The sequence below is a fragment of the Durio zibethinus genome, chromosome 16 (genome assembly GCF_047325235.1).
Source record: "Durio zibethinus cultivar Kanyao isolate XHJ-2024 chromosome 16, ASM4732523v1, whole genome shotgun sequence".
In the NCBI taxonomy this organism is placed as follows: Eukaryota; Viridiplantae; Streptophyta; class Magnoliopsida; order Malvales; family Malvaceae; genus Durio; species Durio zibethinus.
This window is the reverse complement of record NC_143177.1, coordinates 19,788,915-19,812,551: the sequence shown is the minus strand read 5'-3', so window position 1 is coordinate 19,812,551 and position 23,637 is coordinate 19,788,915. Positions and strand designations below refer to the sequence as shown.

Below are 23,637 nucleotides of genomic sequence, written 5' to 3'. Positions count from 1 at the left end.
TACGAAACAAAAAGGCTAGCTATTCTACAAATCATAGCTGAAGAAATTTTTTTCCAAATTCAGTCATTGGATGATTTATGTGGCAAAATTTTGAGTAGAGAATAGAATCAAACTTCACAAAAGCAAACAGTAAGTAGGTCAATAGCTGTTGAGTTCTCTAGCTTATAAGCATTACTTTGTCAGCTTTGAACAACTTTTCAGCTTATCTTCTTTTGAATCCCCACGAACATTTTACCCAAATATCTCAAGCCAGATACCAATATGATAATCATCAAAGTTCACTGCTCAAAGCTTATAACATCATGTGGACTGAAACTATATATATATATATATATATATATATATATATATCATGACCTCAAATTATAAGAATCATGACCTTAATTTTCTTCTCTTTTTATATATCATGGCAAGAAATTTTGTGAATAAATTTCGGATAAAGAGACGCATAAAATCAAATCTAAAGTTTCTCCGAATTCAGAATTTGTCATGAATATTCATCCGCTTTAAGTCGTGACCAAGTAAAACTGAGGATTTTGGCCTACATGTTCATGTTGGAATCCAAACTTAAAACCGCTTCACATTAAAGGGAAAAAGAAAAAAAAAAAAAAAAACATTTGTAGTATGAACTACGAAGCAGACAGAGAAATGGAAATTAGTAGTAGATTAGCAAGCAGGGTAAGGGATAAGCTAATTACCTCGCTAGCTCATTACCTTGTGGACAATCCCGTATGCCCACAATCCACAATTAAATTAAAGAAGCTTTAAAAACAAAACTCATCCATGTTTTCCCACGGCTTTCTTGGGCTTCATACTGAGAATTTGATTTTAACTACCAACATTGTTTATCAATCTTTGGAGGAAAGAGTGAGAGAAGAGAAGAGAAGAGAAGAAAAGTCAGAGTAACAAGTTCAAGAAAGCCGTGGAAAGCATGCAACGAACCCCTTTTTTTCTTCCCTGAATTCCATATTCTAGCAGTACTCGAAAATGAAGAATGAAGCAAATTAATGCGAAGAAGACTGAAAGCAATATTTCTCACATAATTAGTTTGATATGGTGTGGTGGAAGAAACAAAGAAAGAAAACAAAGCAAGATAGAAAAATGGCTGGCGAGAGAGAGAAGGGAAGGTAAAAGCAAAGCAAGAAAGATAAAATGGTATGCGAGAGAGAAGAAGGAAAGGCAACAAACAATAGAAAAGATAAAGGGGGAATAGGCACGGACTCTGATCAACTGAAAGTGATACCCTTTAGGAGTGCGGTTATCCCGCACGTGCGGCTGACGAGTGGTTTCTCGATACGTGTGAGGCAGAAGGGTGACTGCATGAAGTGGGGCGCGGGGGGGCGAGGATGGGCCAACCAGGGTGGATGGCTCCGACACTAGGTTGGGGTGACGTGGTGAGGGCTTTCTACGGCTGGACTTCTTAGCTTAGCTAATAGCTAGCTTCTCCTTCTCTTTGATTGCTTGCTTTGTTTTTGAGCGTATTGTTTTGGGTGTTGTTCGTTACCGATGAGTCAAGAGGAACCGCTTCGCAGCGTCTTCCTCTTATTCTTATTCCGGGCTATGCGCCGTATCGTGCGCTGGTGATTCCTCTCAGCTGGTCTTCCGTGTATACTAAAGTCGCTTTCGCGGAATCTAATTTTTTTTCTAAATTTAATACTTTATTATTTGATTCTTTATTTTGATTTGAAAACACTCTGTCATTAGAAGTCTTGCATTTTTAACATTACGGAAAAAAAAAAGTAGGGAATAAAAAATTTTTATCTCCTTAAGTTATTTTAGATTTAAAAAAAAAAGTAAATTAATGTTAATTACTTTTAAAATATAATAATTTTTTATAAGATACAATAAAAATAATTTTTTTAATATATTTTACATAAAAATTATCTTTTTAGATTAAAAATACAATTTTTGTTCTTAAAAATGTAAACTCTGTTTAAAATATATTAAAAATTTTATTTTTAAAATTTTATAATTTTAACAAAAAAAACGTTTTTAAAATTAAAATATGATTTTTATTGAAAATATATTAGAAAAAATTTTATTTGCCCTTAACAATGTTAAATGATCTCACCCATTTTGGTAGCATAAAACTCAAAATCATTTGTTATTCTCTATTCAAGAAGCTATCTTGTTGCATGTTTACAGTTTTTCTCATTTTTTAGTTGCAAAAAATAAAGTGAATTTATATTTCATAATGTAATATTCTTTTATCATTTTTTTAATAATTTTTAACAACTACAAGATCTACAATATAGTTTAATTAAAACTTTATAATAAATTTATTTTTGTACTTTTATAAATTTTATAATATATGGGTAAGTGTTTATTAAAAGAAAATCATTGGCATTTTATTTTTTAAATAAATAAATAAATAGTTAAAATATTTAATAAATATATAAATAATTTATAATTAAAAAATCTATAAAATATTAAATATATAAGTTATCATTATATTTTCATATTTGTCACTTATTATTCTTATGTTATCAATGATAATATAATAAAATATTTTAATAAATAATTTTATATTTTTTTAACCAAACACAAAAATTTTATATTTTTTAAAATTACCGAACTTAAAAAATTATCCATTCTTTTTCAATATCACATTCTCTCGAATCATTTTTCTTTAAATTTCACGAAACCAATTGCTCAATAAAAATAACTATTGTCACATCCCGAAACCAAAACGCAACACGATCATATTACCTTGAAGTAAATCTCAAAGTAATATGAAACATTCTTTCTTAATCATTTTAAAATTTTTCAATAAATTGATATAATCTGTTAATTAAAATCCATATATTTAATCTAACTAATGATACATATCTATCCAAATACAAATCATATAAAAATAAAAAATTGTTTCATAAGATCTCATTGGTTAACATTGTTTCCGACAACTAAGTAATCTTTTCTATTTGATCTTCTAACTTTTCACAAAACTAAGCAAACTTATCACTTACTCATCTATAAAGAAAAAGTAAAAGGAGAATGAGCAAACAACAGCTCAGTAAATATATGCTCACACATTTTATCGGATCAAGCATCTTTTTCATACGTATCATATAGATCATTCAAAACATTCATCAAATCATAATATCAAAATACTTCAAAGATCATCATTTTATCAAATATTTCATAAATTCATAAATTAATATCAAAACATGTCACTTCATAAATCATTACAAAATATGTTATCATTCAAACATCGTAATCAAACTAAATCATGGATCAATCATTAAAAATCATTGTAACTCATCATCATCATAAATCATCATTATCATTTGTTTATCGTTAGTTACAGTCACTGCTATAACCCGTGACATTGATCATATCAACAATTTCGTCCTCATAATTATTGCTAATTATTATAATCCGCTAATCAAGGCCTTACGTTAACTACTATAACCTATTAGCAGGTTATATAATCATGTTTATGCTAACTACTATAGCCCATTAGCTAGAGCTAGAGAATTAGTTTTGGTATCGATGATCCCACTTTCAAAGATGTAAAAACGTAACTATCATAAAATCATTCTTTAAGCATAAATCATTTTATCATTTCATTCATAAGCATAATTAATCATTTATATAGAGAAACACAAAATAATCATATGCTTAATCCTATTTTCAGACATCGAAAATAATGAAATAAAACATTCATTCATTTAGAAACATACGTATATACATAGATTTGAAAATAAGCAAAGTATGTAAGATTCTACTTACCTTCTTTCAATTTCACCACTTAATTTTTCTCTCCAAAATAATTAATAGCTTATTCAAGATGATTTTAACATAATAAAAATTAATCAACCCATTTTGAGACCAATAAAACAATTAAGTTAAATAATGGTTAACTAAATTAATTAATATTGGTAGTCTGACCTCCTTTCATTAAAATAACCATATCTTAAGATATGCAACATAGAATTAAGATCTATTTAATGCGTCAGAAACTAGATTTGATAGGCTTTCTAACCATATATGGCCTACCTCGTAACTCTTTATAGATTAATTATAACAATTTTTGTAATCCATGTCATATACTACTAGTAAACAACATGTATACCTTCTAATTAAAATTACACATTTATTCATAAGAAACTCTAATTTCAAATCTACTTGTTCTGTTGAAAAATAGGCTCAATAAGCTTTCCAAACATATATGACGTAATCCGTAAATCCTTATATAAAAATTAAGACAATTTTCGTAATTCAACCCTAATGTTGTTGTCTTATAGCTTGTATATCCTTAAATAAAATTAGACAACTCTTCGTAGAAAACTCGAATTCGACTTCCATTTATTTCATTAGAAAGTAGATTCAATACGCTTTCCAACAATATATAATGATCCTAGCAATAACATATCCATTGATATAGAATTCTATTTTGATTCACTATTACAGATCATAGCATCTTATCTAATAATAAAATTTCTTCTTTAATATTTAAAAACTCAAACCCCACTTTCAGCCTTTAAACTCCATTTAATAATCATCATTAAATCTTAAAAACATGAAATAAACAAAGCCTAATAATTTATTCAAATAGATCATAAAGATTAATAAAAGATTTCATAATTTTTTTTAGTTTTTCTCTCAAAACTTTAATTCCATATAATAGCAATTAACATGATATTTTTTTTAAAATAAAAAGAAAGCATATACTCATATTTAGAAGATTAACTTGGTTATAATCTCTAATTTTAAATCTTCAATTTAATTTTTTATGCTCTCTAACCCTAAGAAAGATGAAGAAAAAGAACTCTCATTTTTTTTTATTTCATAATAACTAAGTTTTTCTCTGATAAAACACTCAATTATTTTTTTTTTAATAATTAACCTCTTAATTAACTTAATGAGCTTTAATAATAGTTTAACCCAATTATATTTGAGCTGAGGTATTTCAACTATAATCTACTATTCTTTCCCTAAAATCAATTTTCTTTTAAAAATTTAAGATCTAAAAGATCCGCGAACCAAAGTAACTATGATCTACTACCCTGTGGCCTGCCTTTCACTCTTGGTTTAGATACTCTTCACTTTCTTTTTGCTTAATTTTGAACCACCTTTTCAGGCAATACTTATTCACCAGTTTCAATCATCTTTAATTAGTAACAAAACTATCTTTTCAACTTTCTATCGATTCATGATTTTAATTTGTGCCTAAAGCATTTATGCTGAGGAAATCCAAAGCTTCAATTTCAGTAGGCATGACATATGACTTTTGAAAATCTTTAATTAAACTTGTATGATATATATATATATATATCATACAAGTTTAATTAAAGATTTTCAAAAGTCATATATATATATATATATATATTTATAAGTTCAATTAAAGATTTTCAAAATTCCTAAGTAAAACTAAATACCAAATAGAGGAAACATGGGATCCGGCTCATCTCCGGTTTGCTTTAAGTTGGGGAGAACCTTGAGCAAATGTTGATAAAAATTGGTGGGTTTTCGTTTTGCCTTTGGTAATTTCCCAAGGACTAGCCAGAATTCACATCTCCTCCGGTCATCACAAACCTCTCCACCACCATCCATCGTTGTGGCAATATCACCACCAAAAGGCAAATCCCCGCTGTTGCCACCATGAGCATAGCCTCATCTACCTCCACCTCGAAAGATGGTGATGCAACTTAAAAAGGGAAATAAAGCGAATCATTGAACACACATAAATTTTCTATTTCCGTTTTCTTTTTGTTTTGAGATCCATTTCCATTTTCACTTTCAAAAAGATAGTGGCTTACTCCTTGGGGCAATAAACTAAGAGATTATGTTTTATTACTCGAAAATCTCATTCCCATTACACCTTGAACATCGTAGGTATGTACATTTGAATGCTTCAAAGACAAGTACCATCCATTCCAGGATATATATAAATTCCGTACGATATATGTCAATACTCCTTATCCCTAAACAATTTAATCATACTTTTTCCGTCATCACAATATGCTTCAATAGTTGAATTCATTATGAGCTTTAAAAAGGACTTTTTTTTTCTTTTGTACAAAAGAAACCACAGGTACAAAGTATACGTTTAAGAGAAGACTCCTCCAAATAAAATCCCAATGAATACAAGCGCACCAAACCACTTGTCGGACACAAACCTGTAAACAGGAGAAAAAAAATAAATGAGACAGGACGACAAGCTGAGTACAAATGAAAATAAAAATTTAGTCAAAACCAATTCTCCAGATTCTCCACTAGCAGGCATAAAAAAAAAAAAAAAAGTTTAAAACCCTTGTGTATTCTAACTTTGTCTATTTACATCCAAAACGGCAGGCAAATAAGATTAACATTGACAAGCAATGCATCCAAAAGACTTCTTAAACCTATCATGCACTTTCTATTGCAATCAGCACGGCATGTTTGATTCATCGTTCATAGATGCAGCAGCCAGAAAGGCATATTATGGCCACCCTGGTCAAACGTAATTTAGAAAACTTGGCAAAACAAAAGGTGATCATAAGCAAACTACATGTTGGCGAAAACTTAAATAGAAGGCAAGCAAATGCCTATATCAGCACTGAATCCACTAAGAGAGACTACTTGTGCATGCAATTCCAAACCCCGCAGTCCACTCCTTAGTTGAATCCCCAAACCTTAAGGCTGTAGATTTAACAGCAACTTTTACATCATCCTCTTTATCCTGAATGAATAGTTAACATCAAAGAAAGTAGCTATCATAGCCAACTGTTTCATACTCCCAACAGAACTTGGAAAACAAAATCTTTAACCCAAATAGATGATGCATCTCACAGAAGATTTTTTTTTTTTGGGGGGGGGGGGGGGGGTGGTGGTAGAGGAAGGGGGTGGAAGGAAAACAGAAGAAAAAGCAATGTAAACAGGGTTGATTTTATTAACAAAAAAAATAGTCTTCTTTTTTGGTCTTACAAACTTACAAATACAGTGAAATATTAGTACCCATATATAAAAAATTCTCCTTTCAATTTATAATTCCATTCTTTTAATATAAAAAGTTAAATAAAAAAAGGCATTGTCAGCTCCACAAATCAACCCATATCTCAAACAGACCTGCCTCAATTGTCATCACAAACCTGTCACCCTACTAACCTCAAGCAGAGTTCAAATGTGAAAAATTAGTAACTATAGTCTAGCTATCCAATATAAAAAAAAATACAACCATCCTATTTTTCCTAATCATGTATAACTTTGACATATTAAGATTATAAGGCAGAAAAATACAAGTGAAATTGCAAAGAAAAAAGGTGAATGTAAACAAATAAAGTTACCATAGTATCAATATCCCGATTCCCGATCAAGGAGGTCATTGACGGTACAACCAGCACCCTTCAAAAGCAAAGCCCCGAAATCGAATAAAGGCATCATCTTAAAATCAGGACGACACCCAGGTGTTGATGTCAATGTAATTGACCTACAAAAACGTAAAAGAGTTTCATGCCAAAGCAACAAACTTTCAGACAAATTCTAAAACCAAAAGGAGCAAAGATTCGAGGAATAAGAAGAATAGGAAGTCTTTCCATATACAAGGCCAAGCGAGCAACCATTTTCCAATAGGTTTTTCGAGATAAGGTTGAATTCCTCTCGGCAAATAAACGTCAATCTACAACGGAACCTTCGCGTTATCGCTACTAGTACGCCGTTGATCACCTTTACCTAAGCAGTTCGTGACTCCTAAAGAGGTCGATATCCAAGCAATTCCAGGTCTGAAATTTGTTAGGAAAGACAGATATTACTTGGAGACATTGAAATGATGACAGAATTTTCAAAATTGGGAAACAAATGGGAAATTCGAGTGAATGGGTTGCTAAAATGGGGATTCGCAATCGTCGTTGAGGATGATTACGATGAGGAGGAGACAGAAAGTGAAGAAGAGAGAGGCCTCTTGTGAGTTATCCCAATTCTAACTTGGAAAAAATAAAAACCCAAACTCAAGTCATTCTTTTGGAACCAAATTCGAGCTTGAGCTACTCAAACAATGAGTCAAGCAGCAACACACAATTCAAATACTTTAACATCTAACTCGAGTTTTGCAAAGCTAATCTAGTCTAATGAAAATTTTATTTTTTTAATATATTTAATATATAAATAAATATTAAAAATAAAATAAAAAATCACTTATTAATATATATATATATATATATATTATATTGCATCATATAAAAATACTTGATAAAATTTGTTTCATGAACACTTAAACATTATTTTGAACACACGAACAATATTTATTTTACATAATTTAAATTTAAATATCAAAATTTTCAAAAATAAAATTTTACCCAAATTATTTATGATTAATTTCTATGATTTTTTCTTAAAAATAAAAAATCTCAATAAAATTATAATAAAAATATAAAACTTAAAAAAATTAATTTTTTTATTATTTAGAGATTTTTCTTTTTAAATTTAAAATTTTCAAATGAATAATTTTACTTTGATAACCTTATTTATAATCCTTTAGTCCTTTTTTTTTATAATTCAAAAACACAAATATCACTTATTATATATTTTTTAAAAATTTAAAAGATATTTATAATCAATTTTTTATGATTTGATGTCTTGATTGTAATATATATTTTTTATACATTTTAAATATTTAAGTAATAAAATAGTATTAATTTATATTTTTACACATTTAAATAAATAAAAATAATCTATACATCATAAGGATAACAAATTAATACAAATATAAAATTAAAAAGTTTTTTTTAATCATTAATTTTAATAAATTTAAAAATAATGAAAGAGATAAATGAAAAATAAAATTAATCTCATCTTTTAAATTTATTAAAATCAATAATTAAAAAAATATAAAATATTTTAATATAAATTGATCTATTCCAAAATATAATATTTGGCATTAATATTTACAATCTTACATAACTTAATCTAACTTAACAAGTCAAATTCGAACCACTCAATTAAATTACAAAATGAATTCGGACATGAAAAATAAAGCTCAATTGAGATTAAGTCTACTTCAAATCCTGAGTTTTTGAGTGCCCTTCACCGACATATCTTTTGCGGGAAAAGAAAAGAGAAAACGAAATGTTTTATGGGGTAAGAAACACTCCAGGCACGAAAATATTACAGTAACTAAATAAGATATCAATTGCAAATTTTTCTTCTATATATCAAAGACTAGTGTTAACAAAAGCCCGTATGGTGAAGAAACAATATATTCCAGAAACAAATCTTGAATAAATCAGTAGCTCGCTATGGCAATCGCATTACCACAACCTAGCCAATATTTTGCTGTTCTCTTTCATGTCTAGATAAAATTTAACAGCACCAATGTCTCCATTGCAGATTAAAGTTCAGAAAATCATTTATCATCTCAACTTCATTGAAGCAAATGAAGTCGCCAAATCCATGGCCTCTTTAACGTGTGAGGCATCCGTTCCCTGCAATGAAACATACATTCCATTAACTCAAATATAACAAATATGCAACTGGATCGAAGACTCAAGTGATAACAATCCAAACATTCCTCACAGCAACTGAATTTTGAATTTTAACCACCAAGTTACCAACCTGTCCTGTAGCCAAACCACCCTTGCCTCTACCACACCTCCCCTTTAGAGGCCCAAGCGCATTTGTCAACCACTCTGACACTTCCAATAGCTTGCTCTGTTCAGATTTCACTGGTACACCAGCATAAACAATAGCCTTGTTTATGGTTTCATCAATACTGAAAACCATAACTGGTATTCCCTGTTCGTTACATGCCAGCATTTAGCACAAATGTGTGAAACAAACTTTGATAAAAGACTTGATTAATTGAAAAAAGAATAGGTCAGAATTAGCTAGAAACCTTCTGCTGAATAACTTTAGAAACTGCTTCACGAAGAGCAGCTGCATCTAAACCAACATCAATACGGGAGACACAGAAGGTCTTTCCCTCTGAGGCAGCAACTTCAGCCATTTCAGTTGCTATTGTGACAGCTTTCTCCATATTTTGTTCAGCAATCTTCTTTTGTGCCTTTTTCAGTTCATTCTGATAAAACAAACCAATTTAAAAGGATCTATATATGTGAGTAATTCAGATCGAATACACTTATTTTTCAAAAGATTCATATCATCAAATCTATCCATTCCAACTTTCATTCCAATCAAATGATCCAAAGCTGCCGATATATCTTGCAGTAACAAAAATGTATTGTTCTGAGATATCATAAGATTCAGTCTCTAGTTCATATTTCATCGACCAATGCTTCCTCATTCACATCTTTGCTAAAAGAAATCATTTTGTAATTCCTTACACAAGGATGCAGAAAATACCAGATCCCCACCCACACAAGAAAATTGTTGATGGAACTCCAAAATGGCATTTTCTTTTGACCCAAATATTTTTTCCTTATCGGTCAGGAAAGACAAGAAAATTTCAGTGTAGCAAACATTCTCTAGAATTTCTCTTAGATTCGAACCAACACACATTAACGGACACCAAGAAAAGGTTTACTGTTACAAACAACTAAACAAGGAGATTAAATCTGGAATATTGTTGCTCAAATCTAAGATCAAACATGACTATTTGTTTGAAGCAGGCACATTAAATCTGGCATTTACAAGCATTTAAAAGGTCATATCCTCATATCCACATCTCTACTTTCAAGCATCTACTCTGGGTCTACCACACATATATTAGTGAAAATAAAAAGTCAGAGCAAACGGTGATAATAACTAAATTTGATGGTGTTGCAAAGTCTTATTTAGATCAGCTTCAATACCTGAAGTTGCACGATCTTGCCCCTAATATCAGCTTTCTTGGCAGCAGGAATTGATGCAGAATCCACACTAGTTTTTAAAGAAGCCACTTTCTGTAAAGATGAAAAATAAAATTTTCAAAGTGGAAGGAAAATATGGTATGATACTCCTTCTAGAAGGATATTTTTGTTTCACAAAAAAAATGACCTGTTAATGGTATGAAATCACCCTCTAAATGAGACAAAAAGGAGAGACTAAGCATTTTACCCTCTATAACAGTTAGCTAGTTTTGTATAAAAGATGCACATAACAGTTGCACAATATGTATGAGAATGCACAAGCAAGCAGGAGATGTATATCCACTAGACTGCTACATGAACAACCTAATAAATTTTTTAAAAGTATTACTGCGTGACAATGGGGCTCTAAAATTTGAAAATATACATGATCCAACCATGACAAACTAGTGAAGCAAATTTATATGGCTTTTTCCTGTTCAGGTGGAGAGCAAGAGAGAGCAGAGAGAACCACAATCATAAGAAAATTGAAAACTAAATGCCCAAGAAAATGCCCTAAGACAAAAGTTCAGGAAAAATTGCAATAAGATGAACTGGAAACACATCATTAAGATACATGAAGACAAAAACCATAGAAATCACCTACCCTAAAGCATAACAATAAGATTAATATATCAACTTAAAACAAAAAAAAAAAAAGATAAAGTCATTGATAATACGAACTTTCAAGCATTAAAAAGTCTTAGAGACCCAGGTAGAGAAACAAACCTTCTCCAGCAAGCTTACTTCCATCTTGGATGCATCATTGACTTCCTGCAAAAGCAGGTCACCCAATTCCATTGCCTTCAAAGCACTCTCAGTAGTGACAGCAGTTATTCTTCGAACTCCTTTAGCAATTCCCTCCTCAGATAAAAGAGCAAATGCTTTTGCTTCCCGTGTATTTGTTACGTGTGTACCTATAAACATCCTTGAAGTCAACTTCAACACAAAATTCAAAGCAAGGCTTCTAATGAAGTCATTCAAATAAATAAATTAACCTCCACATAGTTCTGCTGAAATTGATGACCATTCATTGTTTTCTGGATCAGCAAGTAGGTCCTCCACTTTTTGACCAATTGCCACTACTCTAACTGGATCAGGATAAACCTGCATTGTAAACATAACACAACATAACTTCTAGAAGGAACATGCAAAGCCAAATTATAAAGCTATAATAAAGAAAATGTTTAAGATTACTTCTCCAAAGACAGCTCGCAAACCATTGATTCGCTTGGCTTCAGCAAGCGTTGCCTCCTTCGAGTATACATCTAACTCGGCTTTTATTTGCTCATTCACAATAGACTCAATTTTTCTCAAGTGGTCAGCATTGATAATACCATCTCTGTTTGGATCTGATAACATTTGATCAAATTTTAGCAACAACTTAAACCACATTGCAAACTAAATGGTATAATAAATGAGGTGCTGTTTGATAAACCGAAAAAATTCAACACCAAAAAATTTAGTATTGAATTTTTATTTCTAAAAAATTTAAGTACAGAATTTATGATATAAAAATTGGTTAGTATGCTACTAAAAATTAAATGTTGAGTAAATTTTGTATTGAATCTTTTGTAAAAGAGATGTGATTGTATAAGCATTTTGCATTGGTAAAAGATAAAAAGAAAATAAAATAAAAGATTAATGTAATTTAAAACATATTTTTCCATAAATCAAATTGACTGACTACAATAAGTAGCTAAAAGTTACTTAAGATTGTCAAGACTTTTATATTGAAAATCTTCCATTGAGTGATTTCTAAAAATGAACCACCAAAGACCCCGAATTTAACTTAGTTGATTCATGTAGTCACCCTTAAGAGATAGCATCCAGGTCTGGGGTTCAAACCCAACACTTGCAATCCCTTCCTCTATCCCTAGAGTATAGCTTCTTTTGTACCAAAAAAATGAATCATCAAAGGCATTGATAGAATAAATCAGTGAGAATTTTAATTTTCAATGGCCTAAAAGTTTCCAACGGTTTATAAAACACATCCAGAGTTAAATCTTACCATGAGAAAAATCAAATCTCAATTTTTCAGGAAGAACAATGGACCCCTTCTGGTCAACATGATTGCCAAGCACTTCCTGCATTCAAATTGTGAGGACATGAAACATGGAAAAGTAAAAAGAAATATAACAATAATAACAAAAAGGAGTGCAGAGTTATGAACATCAGCATATTAAGTTGTACCCTGAGAGCAAAGTTCAACATATGTGTGCAAGTATGGTTGGGAGCAATCAATTTACGCCTATCATAGTCAACCTGCAGAAATGATTGGAATACTGAAAAGGTTGCAAATGAAAAGAAGCAATTCATTTTATAGATGAGAAAAAATGCAAATAACTAGTACTTGAAAAATAAAGAGCTAATTTAAAATTTATGGTTTTACCTTACAAGTTACTTGATCACCAACAGCAACTTTGCCAGTAACTCCACAAAGAGAACCAATATGAAGTACAAAACCTCCAAAAATTTGAACATTACATACTTGGAATGAACCAAAGGATCCATCAAGAGATCCTGTATCAAAAATCTATGTCCAGAAGAAAATATGTCAGGCGAATAAAGAAGCAAAACAAGGGAAAGCAATCATTTGACTCGCATCCTATTAATTGTCTCATTGCTTTCTTTATGGATGGAACATGTAGTTCAATTTCAAAGAACATATGCACATTGCTAAGGAAAAAATCATATAAAATAGATGTATGTGCAATATATGTATGCATAGCTAACGAAATATAGATGTGATGACTGGATCATTGTTTTCTTTCTTCTTTATAGTTTCAAGCAAGTTTAGAAACTTAAAAAGTTACGATCAGCACAAATTAATTCCCTGTAAAACCTAATATAGCCATCTATAAAACATTGACCAATCCCTGCTCAAAGCAACCACCAATTTCAATCCTAAGCCTAATTTACTGTCCATAGCCCCAGCCAGCAGGCTGGTTTTTTCCTTTTTTTTTTTGCTTTAACCCTCAAGAGTCAATCTTTTCCATCCTAAATCAATCATAAAACTTCATTTATCCTTTCCCAACCAATAAAGCCCCAAAATCACATATTTCTTGCCCACGGTATAACCATTTTTTTTTTTTGAGGCAACCCACCTACTGGTATTACACTGGTTGATAAAAATTCGAAAATGTAAAATGAAAACATTGTTTGGATAAAAATTCTCATTTACTGAAGTTAAATACCTGACCACCTTGCTCAGCATAGAAACTTGTAGATTCCAAAACTAGACCAACATCATTGTCAGGACAGGCACTTACCACAAACTCTGAACCAGTGTAAATGGCCTTTATTACACTTTCATGGTCCTGAAACAGTATCAGGAAAAATGGGAAACATCAAAACATGAATGACACTGGTTTGATAACAGAGTATTCCACGTTATCAAAAATAGTAACAGGAATGAATAGCTGACTTCTAAAGTTCCTAATAAAAATAAAAGTCATCTTGAAAACTTCAAGATGCAACCAAGAAATCAACAGATAAAGACTTAGACCAGCAAAGTCTTTAAGCCTAAAAGGCACACGGTACCACTGCATAACAGTCAGCTTCAGCAAAGAAACCCCAAATTCAGGTGATACAGGCAAAGAGTACACAACTCCTCCCTAATAGAAAGAAAGTGATAGGAACTAAATTATGTTGGAGAAGATGAGCTGCAACAGAATACCTGCACAGCTTGATAAGAGAAAGGAGAAGAATAATCCAGAGAAAGAATGGAGAATTTTCTATAGATTGTATTTCACTAATTGGATTCAATCCCTGCCAATGCACCCATATACCAACAGAATAATGACTCAGCAAAGACTAAGGACCCGTGTAATTAGCACCTCTGTAACTAATCAAATATTAACTGACTTAACAAATAATTAAAATAGACTTATGTTTATTGGACTGGACCTGAATAAAAACTGAATACTCTAACAGTTTGTAACAGAAAGATGGCAATCTAATTACTTAAAAAGTGCTAAAAAGTGCTATGTCCCTACATATTAATATAGTGACACATAAAGAACTTTTAAAAACTGAATGACAACAAAGAAAACTCATAAGTGCTCCACTGGCCCATAAAAAAGATAAAAAAGGAGACAATCTGACAGACTGAACTCATTATTTTTCAATTCTAGACAAAAAGAGTAACTTGAGGAACCTAATCTTTCTGATACGAAAAGCAATAAATAATCATTTAGCTGTAATATTCTCATTCATCAAACGGGAGATACGGAATCACTTTAAGACTGAAACAAAAGTTTAACAACCAAAGAATGAAACCTTTTGAAAATACCAAATATAAAATCGCCAAAACATCATTTCCCATCTTCAATGGATTTTTCAAATTATCTTAGATGCTTATCAGAGAGAAAAATATATCTGTTCCCTATGCAACCATGATGCAGTTGAAATTCAAGTATCTCACAATAGCCAACACCTAATTAAACTTTGCAATGTTTTCACTAGCCAAAATAATAAACCAAACTAAATGACAAATGAACTAAAGCTATATCTATGAATAAAGATGTATGCAGACCTGGAACCAAATGAATTTGAAGGAATCATCTGTGGGGGACACCCCCTTCCTGTGCAGTTCAGAGGTAGCATCAGCATCCATGACAATAGCACCACCAGCTTGCTGCAAAACGCTTCTATCAGCATGCAATTTCGGAAAAAAGCTCAATTATGAGAACATTTCTCCTCTACCCTAAGACAACTTTGTCTTTTGATTATTTGCAACTTGATGCATCAACTGTTTTACTTTTAGGTCAAATAACGTCTAAAATTGCCTAGCATCTTTTACTTATTCACTAAAAAGAGGAAAGAAAGAAAAAACAACCTAGCAGAAGATTAACAAAGGATTGATGGAACAGATGAATCACACTCTTATTACCTTATTTCTAGCACTCCTTGACTTTTCCCTTGCCTCATCCATGGCATTATTGAAACCCTCAACATCTACTATCAAACCTCTTTCCTCTGCCATCAACTGCAATAATAAAGACATTTAGGATAGAAGCAAATAGGTTAATATATAGAAAGGAGAACCAAGTCCATCAATCTACCTGAGTTAAATCTAATGGAAACCCATATGTGTCCCACAAGATAAATGCATCCTGAAAAAAAAAAAAAAAAGACATAACAAAGCTGTAAGATAGCCACTGGTATATAGGAAGGAGGTCAAAACTCTTATCCACATAACCAAATTCATTCCTTTCAGGATCACTATGCTAGAAAAAATAAAAAAATTAGTTCAGAATTCTGATGGATTACACACATACATATGTTTGTGTATACAAATACAAATGTATAAATCATCTGCTTCTACATGCAAGTTCATAAATTTTCTTAAATTCTTAGCTCTGATTTTCAAGATCAACACTCCAAATTCCTCAGAGCATTCAATATCATCAAGACTTGCATAAAATCTTCAAAGAGACTGTAAAAATAAAAATAAATTCAAAAACCAGCTTAGAAAGTTGGCTAAAAGCTTCTTATAAACCACTTTAACTGCCAAACATTAAGTAAAAATAGATTAATGCATAAAAATAGAGACCGCATAAACAGATAGTGAATGTTGTCCTCAATGGCAGAAAAAGATAATTAGAAATGCACTTACCTGCCCACTTAATATCCTCCCATGAATATCCTGGGCAGCCTTCTTAAATTTCTCAATTCCCTGAACATAAGTCGACAATTTTTCATGATTATCATTGAACATACTGGAAATACACTAATCATTACAGGAAGATCATATTAAAAAAAAATTAGGTAATACCGCTAAACAAAAGCAATGAAGAAGAGCATTTCATTGAACTTCAAAATTTTAAAATATAGTGATGAAAAGGAGCAAAGTAAACACTCAAAATGCTAACTTATTATCAAAAGCAGCTTAACGAAAAACATGTTCTTCATAGTTGGAAGGGTTTAGGGTTAGGCATCTTTCCTTTTCCCTTTTTTTGACCAATTATTATGACAGAAACTGCCCTTCCACATCAGAGGTCACTGACTTCTAAGACATATTAAGATTAATGACAATGAAATTACTCATGCTCACCTTCACCAAAGTCTTTCCAAAACTCGCTTCTTCTGCAGCAATTATGTCCCTAATGCGTGCCTCATGCTGCTTTAACTCCGGAAAAACATCACCCATGACTTCTACCACAATCCTTACAAGCCTGGAATCAAATCAATAAATTACTAATAACTAATACAGGCCATGTAAAAGTTAATAACATTAGTGTTAAGCTAATATCTGCAAAAGTTGCTTCAATTATTTAAAGAGGGATATAAATTGCATTATAGATTTCAATTCTTAACAAAACTAAACAGAAACATATTGGTTGCTCCTACGTTCTGAAAAATCCCTCCGGAGCTTTCAAGACCTCACTACCATAGCGAACAGCACGGCGAAGAATACGTCTTAAGACATATTCACGTCCCTCATTTCCTATCCATCAAACACAAACATCATGAATCACAATTTGAATGCTAACCAAAGAGCCTCCAAAGAGAAATTCCAGTGGGATAAAAAAGTACATGACATGATAACATATCCTTTGTATAAACAATATCTACACTTCTTGGTTAAATTGAAAATGCATCCACTAGATGTAAATGAGAAGTGCTTGTCAAAAGGAGATCAGCATTTAAATAGATTTTTAAAATAAAACAATAATGAAGAGCTGAAATTCAACAAATTCTTGAGGAAAAATGTGCATCATAAACATGAAGAAAGAAAAATAAAAACCCTATCATACAATATGAACTTGGAGAGAGGATTTATCATTGTCAAATGACCCCAAGAGTTCATATATTTTATTATCACCAAACATCAAAGCCCAACAGCTTTGCTCAAAGTAGTTCTTTACAAGATAAGAAAACTTGAGTTGACACAGCCAGAAAAGGATAGCAAAAAGGAGCTCAGTGTCTCCTCCACACCCTCATATATGCAAATAGTATATGTAAAGGAAACAAAAACTATCTGAATCCAATTTCTAGTCACTCTTCTTTATGCTGTACGCTCATAAAATTAACTAACTGGAATGTCAAAGACAGTCAATCCAAAAGCCTCCCCAACAATAACAAGAGAACAAACCATTTTTTAAATGGACAATCAACCACGAGAAAGATAACCACTGAATCTAACCAGAAAATTTAAACAGACATTCAACAAGAAATTTCATGTCAATATCTACCTGGCGAAGCACCATCAGCAATGGCAAACGACAGAGTTCTAATATGATCGGCAACAACCCTATACGCCATGTCAACTTTGTCAATGTCATCTGGCCCAACTTTTCCAGAATATGGGCGTGCCCCTGTGACCTGTTAAAAGAGAGAACAATGAAAGATTATGCATGTAATCCTCCTCATTCTAGATTCAGTTACAAAAACTTTTAAAGAAACCAGTCAAATTGAGCCAAGTCAGTTAAACTTGCAAAAGAAAAGCATTCTGAATGGCTTCAGAGTTTGAATGAATGTCCTTTATTTAACAGAATAATTCAATAAAATATTAACAAACCATCAAGTGTTACAATATGTGATCAAACTAGCAACTAAGGAATATATTCTCTAACATAAATGGAAAATAGAAGCATATAAGCTATTAAAGTGCTGGCGAAGATCAAGAAAAGTATCATAATTCTTCATAAGCATCAAGCTTGATTTCCATATATACATCAGCATCAAGTGTATGTGTATGTCGGCGATAACATATATGAACATCATTGCATAGAGAAATTATACAGTGCTTTTTTCCCTTTCTTCCCTTTTGAACATTTACAAGAAGAATTATGATTTCAAGAAATAAATAGAACTTAGATCAAGAAAACAATAGCATCAACATCTGACCATCTGTAACAAGAAGTGCATGAACTATATCAACCCCGAAATGGCACTTCTCTGAATATAAATTTAAAAACTTATAGATATAATGAACCATGCTATTAATTAAGAAAAGAAACAGGAAATAAGGAAAATAGAAAAAAAAAATCTCCATGGCCATCATCATCTAACCTGTTGGATAACATCAAAAATAGGCAAGAACACATCAGTATCATAATTGCTCATCTTGTTCTGAAGTACCGAAGTCAATCTCTCAAAGCCCATTCCAGTATCAACATGCTTTGCTGGGAGAGGTTTTAGAGAGCCATCACTTTCCCTATTAAACTGTATAAGAGTAAATCATAAATTAGTGAAAATTTTTCAGGTGTCCAACAGTCAATAGCCAGAAAAGACTGGCATTGCATCGTAGCATAAAAATAGTTAGGGCAGACATAATAATCTCCATATTGTCCTATAAAAACACCTGAGGCACACTGACATGTCAGCAGGTTAAATTCAGGGATAACTTTGAATTTTTAAGAGTGATGGGCTAGATGCATATCTAAGTTAAGTAACAAAATGGTGAAAGGATAACCATAAGACAATACAGCAAAGTGTACCTGAATAAAAACAAGGTTCCATATCTCAATACATGTTGGATCATCATTATTCACCAATGAAGCAGCATCGCGGTTGCCTACTCGATCAAAATGGATTTCAGTGCAAGGCCCACAAGGACCAGTATCACCCATCTCCCAGAAATTGTCCTGCAAAAAAAAAGATTAAAACCAATTAGATAGAACATGGAATCTTATTATTCAAATGTATTCCAAACTTTTAGAAAATCATAGTAATATGTTAAAATGACTAGATAAAATAAGGTGCAGATAAACCAAATTAATTCTACATTACATGGAGATAAAGTTAACTATGAAAATTTTCATGCATAATTCATCTTATGCAATGAAAATACCAAAACTAAACTACATTCTTTATTTCTATCAAATAAATTACTTCCTTCTTCAAATAAGACATAAATAGATAGCATTAGATCTCAATCATAAGACTCAACACAGCACAAACGCACACATATGCACATAGAAGGGTATATAACATTCGAATTAAAATTTCAGGAGAAGTTTTAAAGTATATGAGGTACACGATAGCAATAAGAACATTCCTTGCTCTATATCTTTGATTTCCAAGAATAGCTTAGTTTATCAACAAAGAAGAATAAACAGAAATGATGTAAAGGAAGATTCCCAATATACCCTCAAGATAGCAGAAATTGTTAAGAGTTCTCATTGACCAAAATATGGGAAGAAAAAAAAATTACATGAACAGGAGCGTACACAAAAACAGAGGTGAAAAGGAACTCCTTTTATTCCAAAATTTAACAGGAAAAAATCAAAATACTCGAGGAAGAACATACTTTGCAACCAAATGGTAGTACATGTCTAGGGGGTAGAAACTGGAGCCATAAATCTCTAGCTTCATTATCAGGAGGAAGATCAGCTTTTTCATCACCACCAAAGTAAGTGGCATAAATCCTATCCGTAGGCAGGCTGTAAACCTGTAGTTCACCAAACAAAAAGAAAAATGTAAAAGCAAAATCCAAATGCAGCAGAGTAACATGAACAAGACAACAATTTGCACCCAATATCTCAAACCCGGACTAATCAAATCACTAACAAATTAGCTATATAAAGAGAATAGTATCCAGAAGATATGCTAAATAACCTTTTAGAGACTATTATATATAGAAATGTCAATAAAAAATAAATGCATAATAGATATACCTTAGTGAGGAGTTCCCAAGCCCACTCAATTGCATCTTTCTTGAAATAGTCCCCAAAAGACCAATTTCCTAACATCTCAAAAAAGGTATGATGGTAAGTGTCTTTTCCTACATCATCAAGATCGTTATGCTTTCCCCCTGCTCGAATACACTTTTGAGTGTTGCATGCCCTAGAGAGCTTGCTCATGGCAGTGTTAGGATCCACACTCCCCAAAAAGATCGGCTTGAATTGGTTCATGCCTTTCCAATCACAATAAAAACAGAAAAAAAACAAAAGACAAAGAATCAAAATATTTTTAATCTAAATTTAGTGAATTTTTATAGTACAATTAAAAGAAAACCATATCATACGAACAAGCTCAGTATCAGAAAATTGGGAAAAGATACTTCGTTATATACAAATCAATTTAAAAAAATATGTTGCGATAACAAATATTACAAAATAAAAGGAAATAAAAGAAAATCAAAAACGGTAGAGTGGTCCGTTTAAAGTTATAAAGGCAACTAAATTGGAAATCGAAAAGCAAAGCGTACCGGCATTCGCAAACAAGAGAGTGGGATCATTGTGAGGAACGACGGGACTAGACTTCCAATCGACGTGATTTTTGGCTTCGAAGAACTTGATGAAGGTGTCCCTCACTTTGTTCGCAGGCCACTCCATCTGCGGCGGGTCAACGCCCGGCATCGTTGCGGATTTGGCGACAGACAAAAAGGAATAAAGAGGATGATTACTGGTGATGGTAGAGAGATAAGCAGTACTGAGAACCCTAGATGCCCTCCTAAGACTTGGCGCCGCCACGAGACAAGGATAAGCAAGCAGGCCTAAAATGTTGTTGTTACAGAGGAGAGTGGCCTTCATTCATATTCTAACGCTAACGTTAACCCATTTTGTTTATAAGCGCCGGCATGTGCGAATATGAATGCAGATATCATTTTTAAAGGTAAGAAATGTTTTTTATTTTTTTCTTTTTCCAATATTCTCATTTTTTATTATTGTTTTAAATATCTCGAAATTTTTATTTTTGATTCCCTTCAACAACGAGAATATGGGAATAGAATCTGTTTTTCCAGATTTACTTTGCTGATTAGATGCTAGATTCCAGAGATATTTTTTCTTTTTATTTTTACAACTCTGGTGTACATTAATTATAAATTTTAAATTCAGAAAAGTTATTCCAGTTAATAAGGATATGCGTTTTTTATTTATTTTTAGAGAAACATTCTAATAAAATCTTAAATGCATCAATAAATAAAAAATGTGCTTGTAAACTTGTTTAAATGAAAATTTACGCTAATTAATCAAACCCGACGACTCTTCTAATTATATTCTAAAAAATTATCAATTTTGAATCTGAGTGATATTAGAAGGTGATGAAATCTTATCTCACCAAAATTTAAATAGCATTGCAATTACGATTTGCAAAAACTGTTTAAAAAATATATTTAAAAGTGTGGTTAAGAATGTATTTTAAGACTTTTAAGTATTTCGTATTGGTATTAATAGTATAATTTTTTTTAAAATATGTATAAAATAATAAAATTTTAAAGGTATAAAAAAAAAAGAATAACGTAAATAACATCTGTAGCTATTAAGTTTTGAATCAAATTTTATTTTAGTTTTTAAATTTTTAAAAATTTTAATTGAATCTACAATTGATCAAAATTATCATATTTTGATCTTTTCATTTATACAATCGTCTAAACAGGGATGAATCTACAATGGAGCAATGGGGCAACTGTCCCAGTGAGATCTTAATATCTCTTAAAAATTATTACAAAAATTTTTTAAATTTTGAATATTTTTATAATTTGTCCCCACTAAAAATGAAAGAAAAATAAATATATATAACACTTTTATAAATATTTGAAAGAACAAAACTATAATTGCAATATAAAGAATTTATTTTACAAAAATAATAAGGTCACATGTATAAATATAAATAAAATATACATTTATAAATAATTTTATATTCAAGGACCATCATTTCATTTATAAAATAATAAAAATAAAATAAAAAGCGATTTTTTTCTGCTCCACCTAATATTAATTTACTATTTAAAAATTTTTATAGTGATAAAATAATTTGATTTGGGGCTTAATTTATTATTTATTTATATTTATATTTATATTTATATTATAAGTGGATTATAATTGAAGAATGTTGTACTTTCTTAAGTGAATAATTAATTTTTATGAAATTAGTTTTTATATTTAAAATTATATTATTTAATTACAATTCAAAATATATAATAAAATATGCATGTTGATTTTGTTTGCATAATTACATTTCAATATTTAATATAAACTATAACATTATCTTCTTTTTAAAAAAAAATTTATATAAATTAAATTATCTAATTTAATTAGTTGTGAAAAAATATCTTATTAAGAAAAAATCAATTTTGAAGGAACCATCCAAAATTAATAATAGTGACATATAACATTTTACAAAATAAGTTCATATTTAATTAGATTTAGATTATTTTTATCAGATTCAAAGTTATAAAAAAATATTTTAAATTATCCTCTCAATAAAAGAGATAATTTTTGAAAAGTTTATTTTCGCACTAAAAATCTATAAAAAATAATTGTAATGTGTTATCTTTGTGTATGGATAAAATTATTTATTATGCATTTGAGTTCATTTTATTTTTGTATATTTTTATTTTTAATATTATTTATATTAGTTGCTCCACTAAATATAAATCATAAATTCTAAATTAATAGCAAATATTAGTTGACACTATATGAATGACAGAATTAGTACCTCACATGATAAATTGAGAGATCAAAATAAAATTTATTCAAATTTTAGGGACCAAAGATACTATTATCTCAAATTTTTTAATATTTCAAAGATATTTTATAAAATATTAAATTTAAAATAATATTTTTATATTTTGTTAATTATAATATAATTGATTCGGTAGAGTTTTTTAATAAAAAATATATTTTAAAAAATTAAAATTAAGTTAAGAATTTCAAAATCCTTTTGAAAAATTTTCATATCATTTTAAAAATTTAAGAAAATTTTTTTATATTAGTTTAATAAATCAAATAAAAAAACTCCACATCTTTTTAAATTATTAAGTAAAAAATTTTAAATTATTTTAAAAAATTAATTTACTAATTTATTCATAATATTTTTTATTGAAAATTTTTATTTTAAATCTATTTTTATTAAAATTTTATATTTATAAAAATTAAAAAGTAGACAATCAAAATGACCCATACTGCCTATAATTCGGTCA

General features: G+C 30.5%; 1 protein-coding gene and 1 long non-coding RNA gene across 3 annotated transcripts; both read right to left on the bottom strand.

Moving 5' to 3' along the window:
• Window positions 1-5,765: 5,765 nt before the first annotated feature.
• On the bottom strand, window positions 5,766-8,032 carry LOC111294294 (uncharacterized). Its single transcript, XR_002690710.2, has 2 exons — window positions 7,269-8,032; window positions 5,766-6,122 (listed from the first exon to the last, which is right to left on the bottom strand). It is a non-coding gene; the product is annotated as an uncharacterized LOC111294294 (long non-coding RNA).
• Window positions 8,033-9,098: 1,066 nt separating this feature from the next.
• On the bottom strand, window positions 9,099-21,293 carry LOC111294155 (alanine--tRNA ligase-like). Of its 2 annotated transcripts, none has more exons than XM_022887350.2 (23): window positions 20,920-21,293; window positions 20,387-20,625; window positions 20,020-20,160; window positions 19,208-19,354; window positions 18,780-18,932; window positions 17,960-18,089; window positions 17,115-17,211; window positions 16,819-16,939; window positions 16,381-16,440; window positions 15,827-15,877; window positions 15,655-15,750; window positions 15,298-15,399; window positions 13,958-14,080; window positions 13,153-13,296; window positions 12,954-13,025; window positions 12,772-12,847; window positions 11,958-12,112; window positions 11,759-11,867; window positions 11,490-11,677; window positions 10,728-10,817; window positions 9,812-9,994; window positions 9,532-9,711; window positions 9,099-9,401 (listed from the first exon to the last, which is right to left on the bottom strand). In XM_022887350.2, the coding sequence occupies exons 1-23, from the start codon at window positions 21,242-21,244 to the stop codon at window positions 9,330-9,332; spliced, it is 3,054 nt and encodes a 1,017-aa protein (XP_022743085.2). In that variant the 5' UTR covers window positions 21,245-21,293; the 3' UTR covers window positions 9,099-9,329. The 2 variants fall into 2 exon arrangements, with proteins under 2 accessions (XP_022743085.2, XP_022743094.2); XM_022887359.2 differs by having other exon boundaries at window positions 14,033-14,080.
• Between the last annotated feature and the right edge of the window lie 2,344 nt (window positions 21,294-23,637).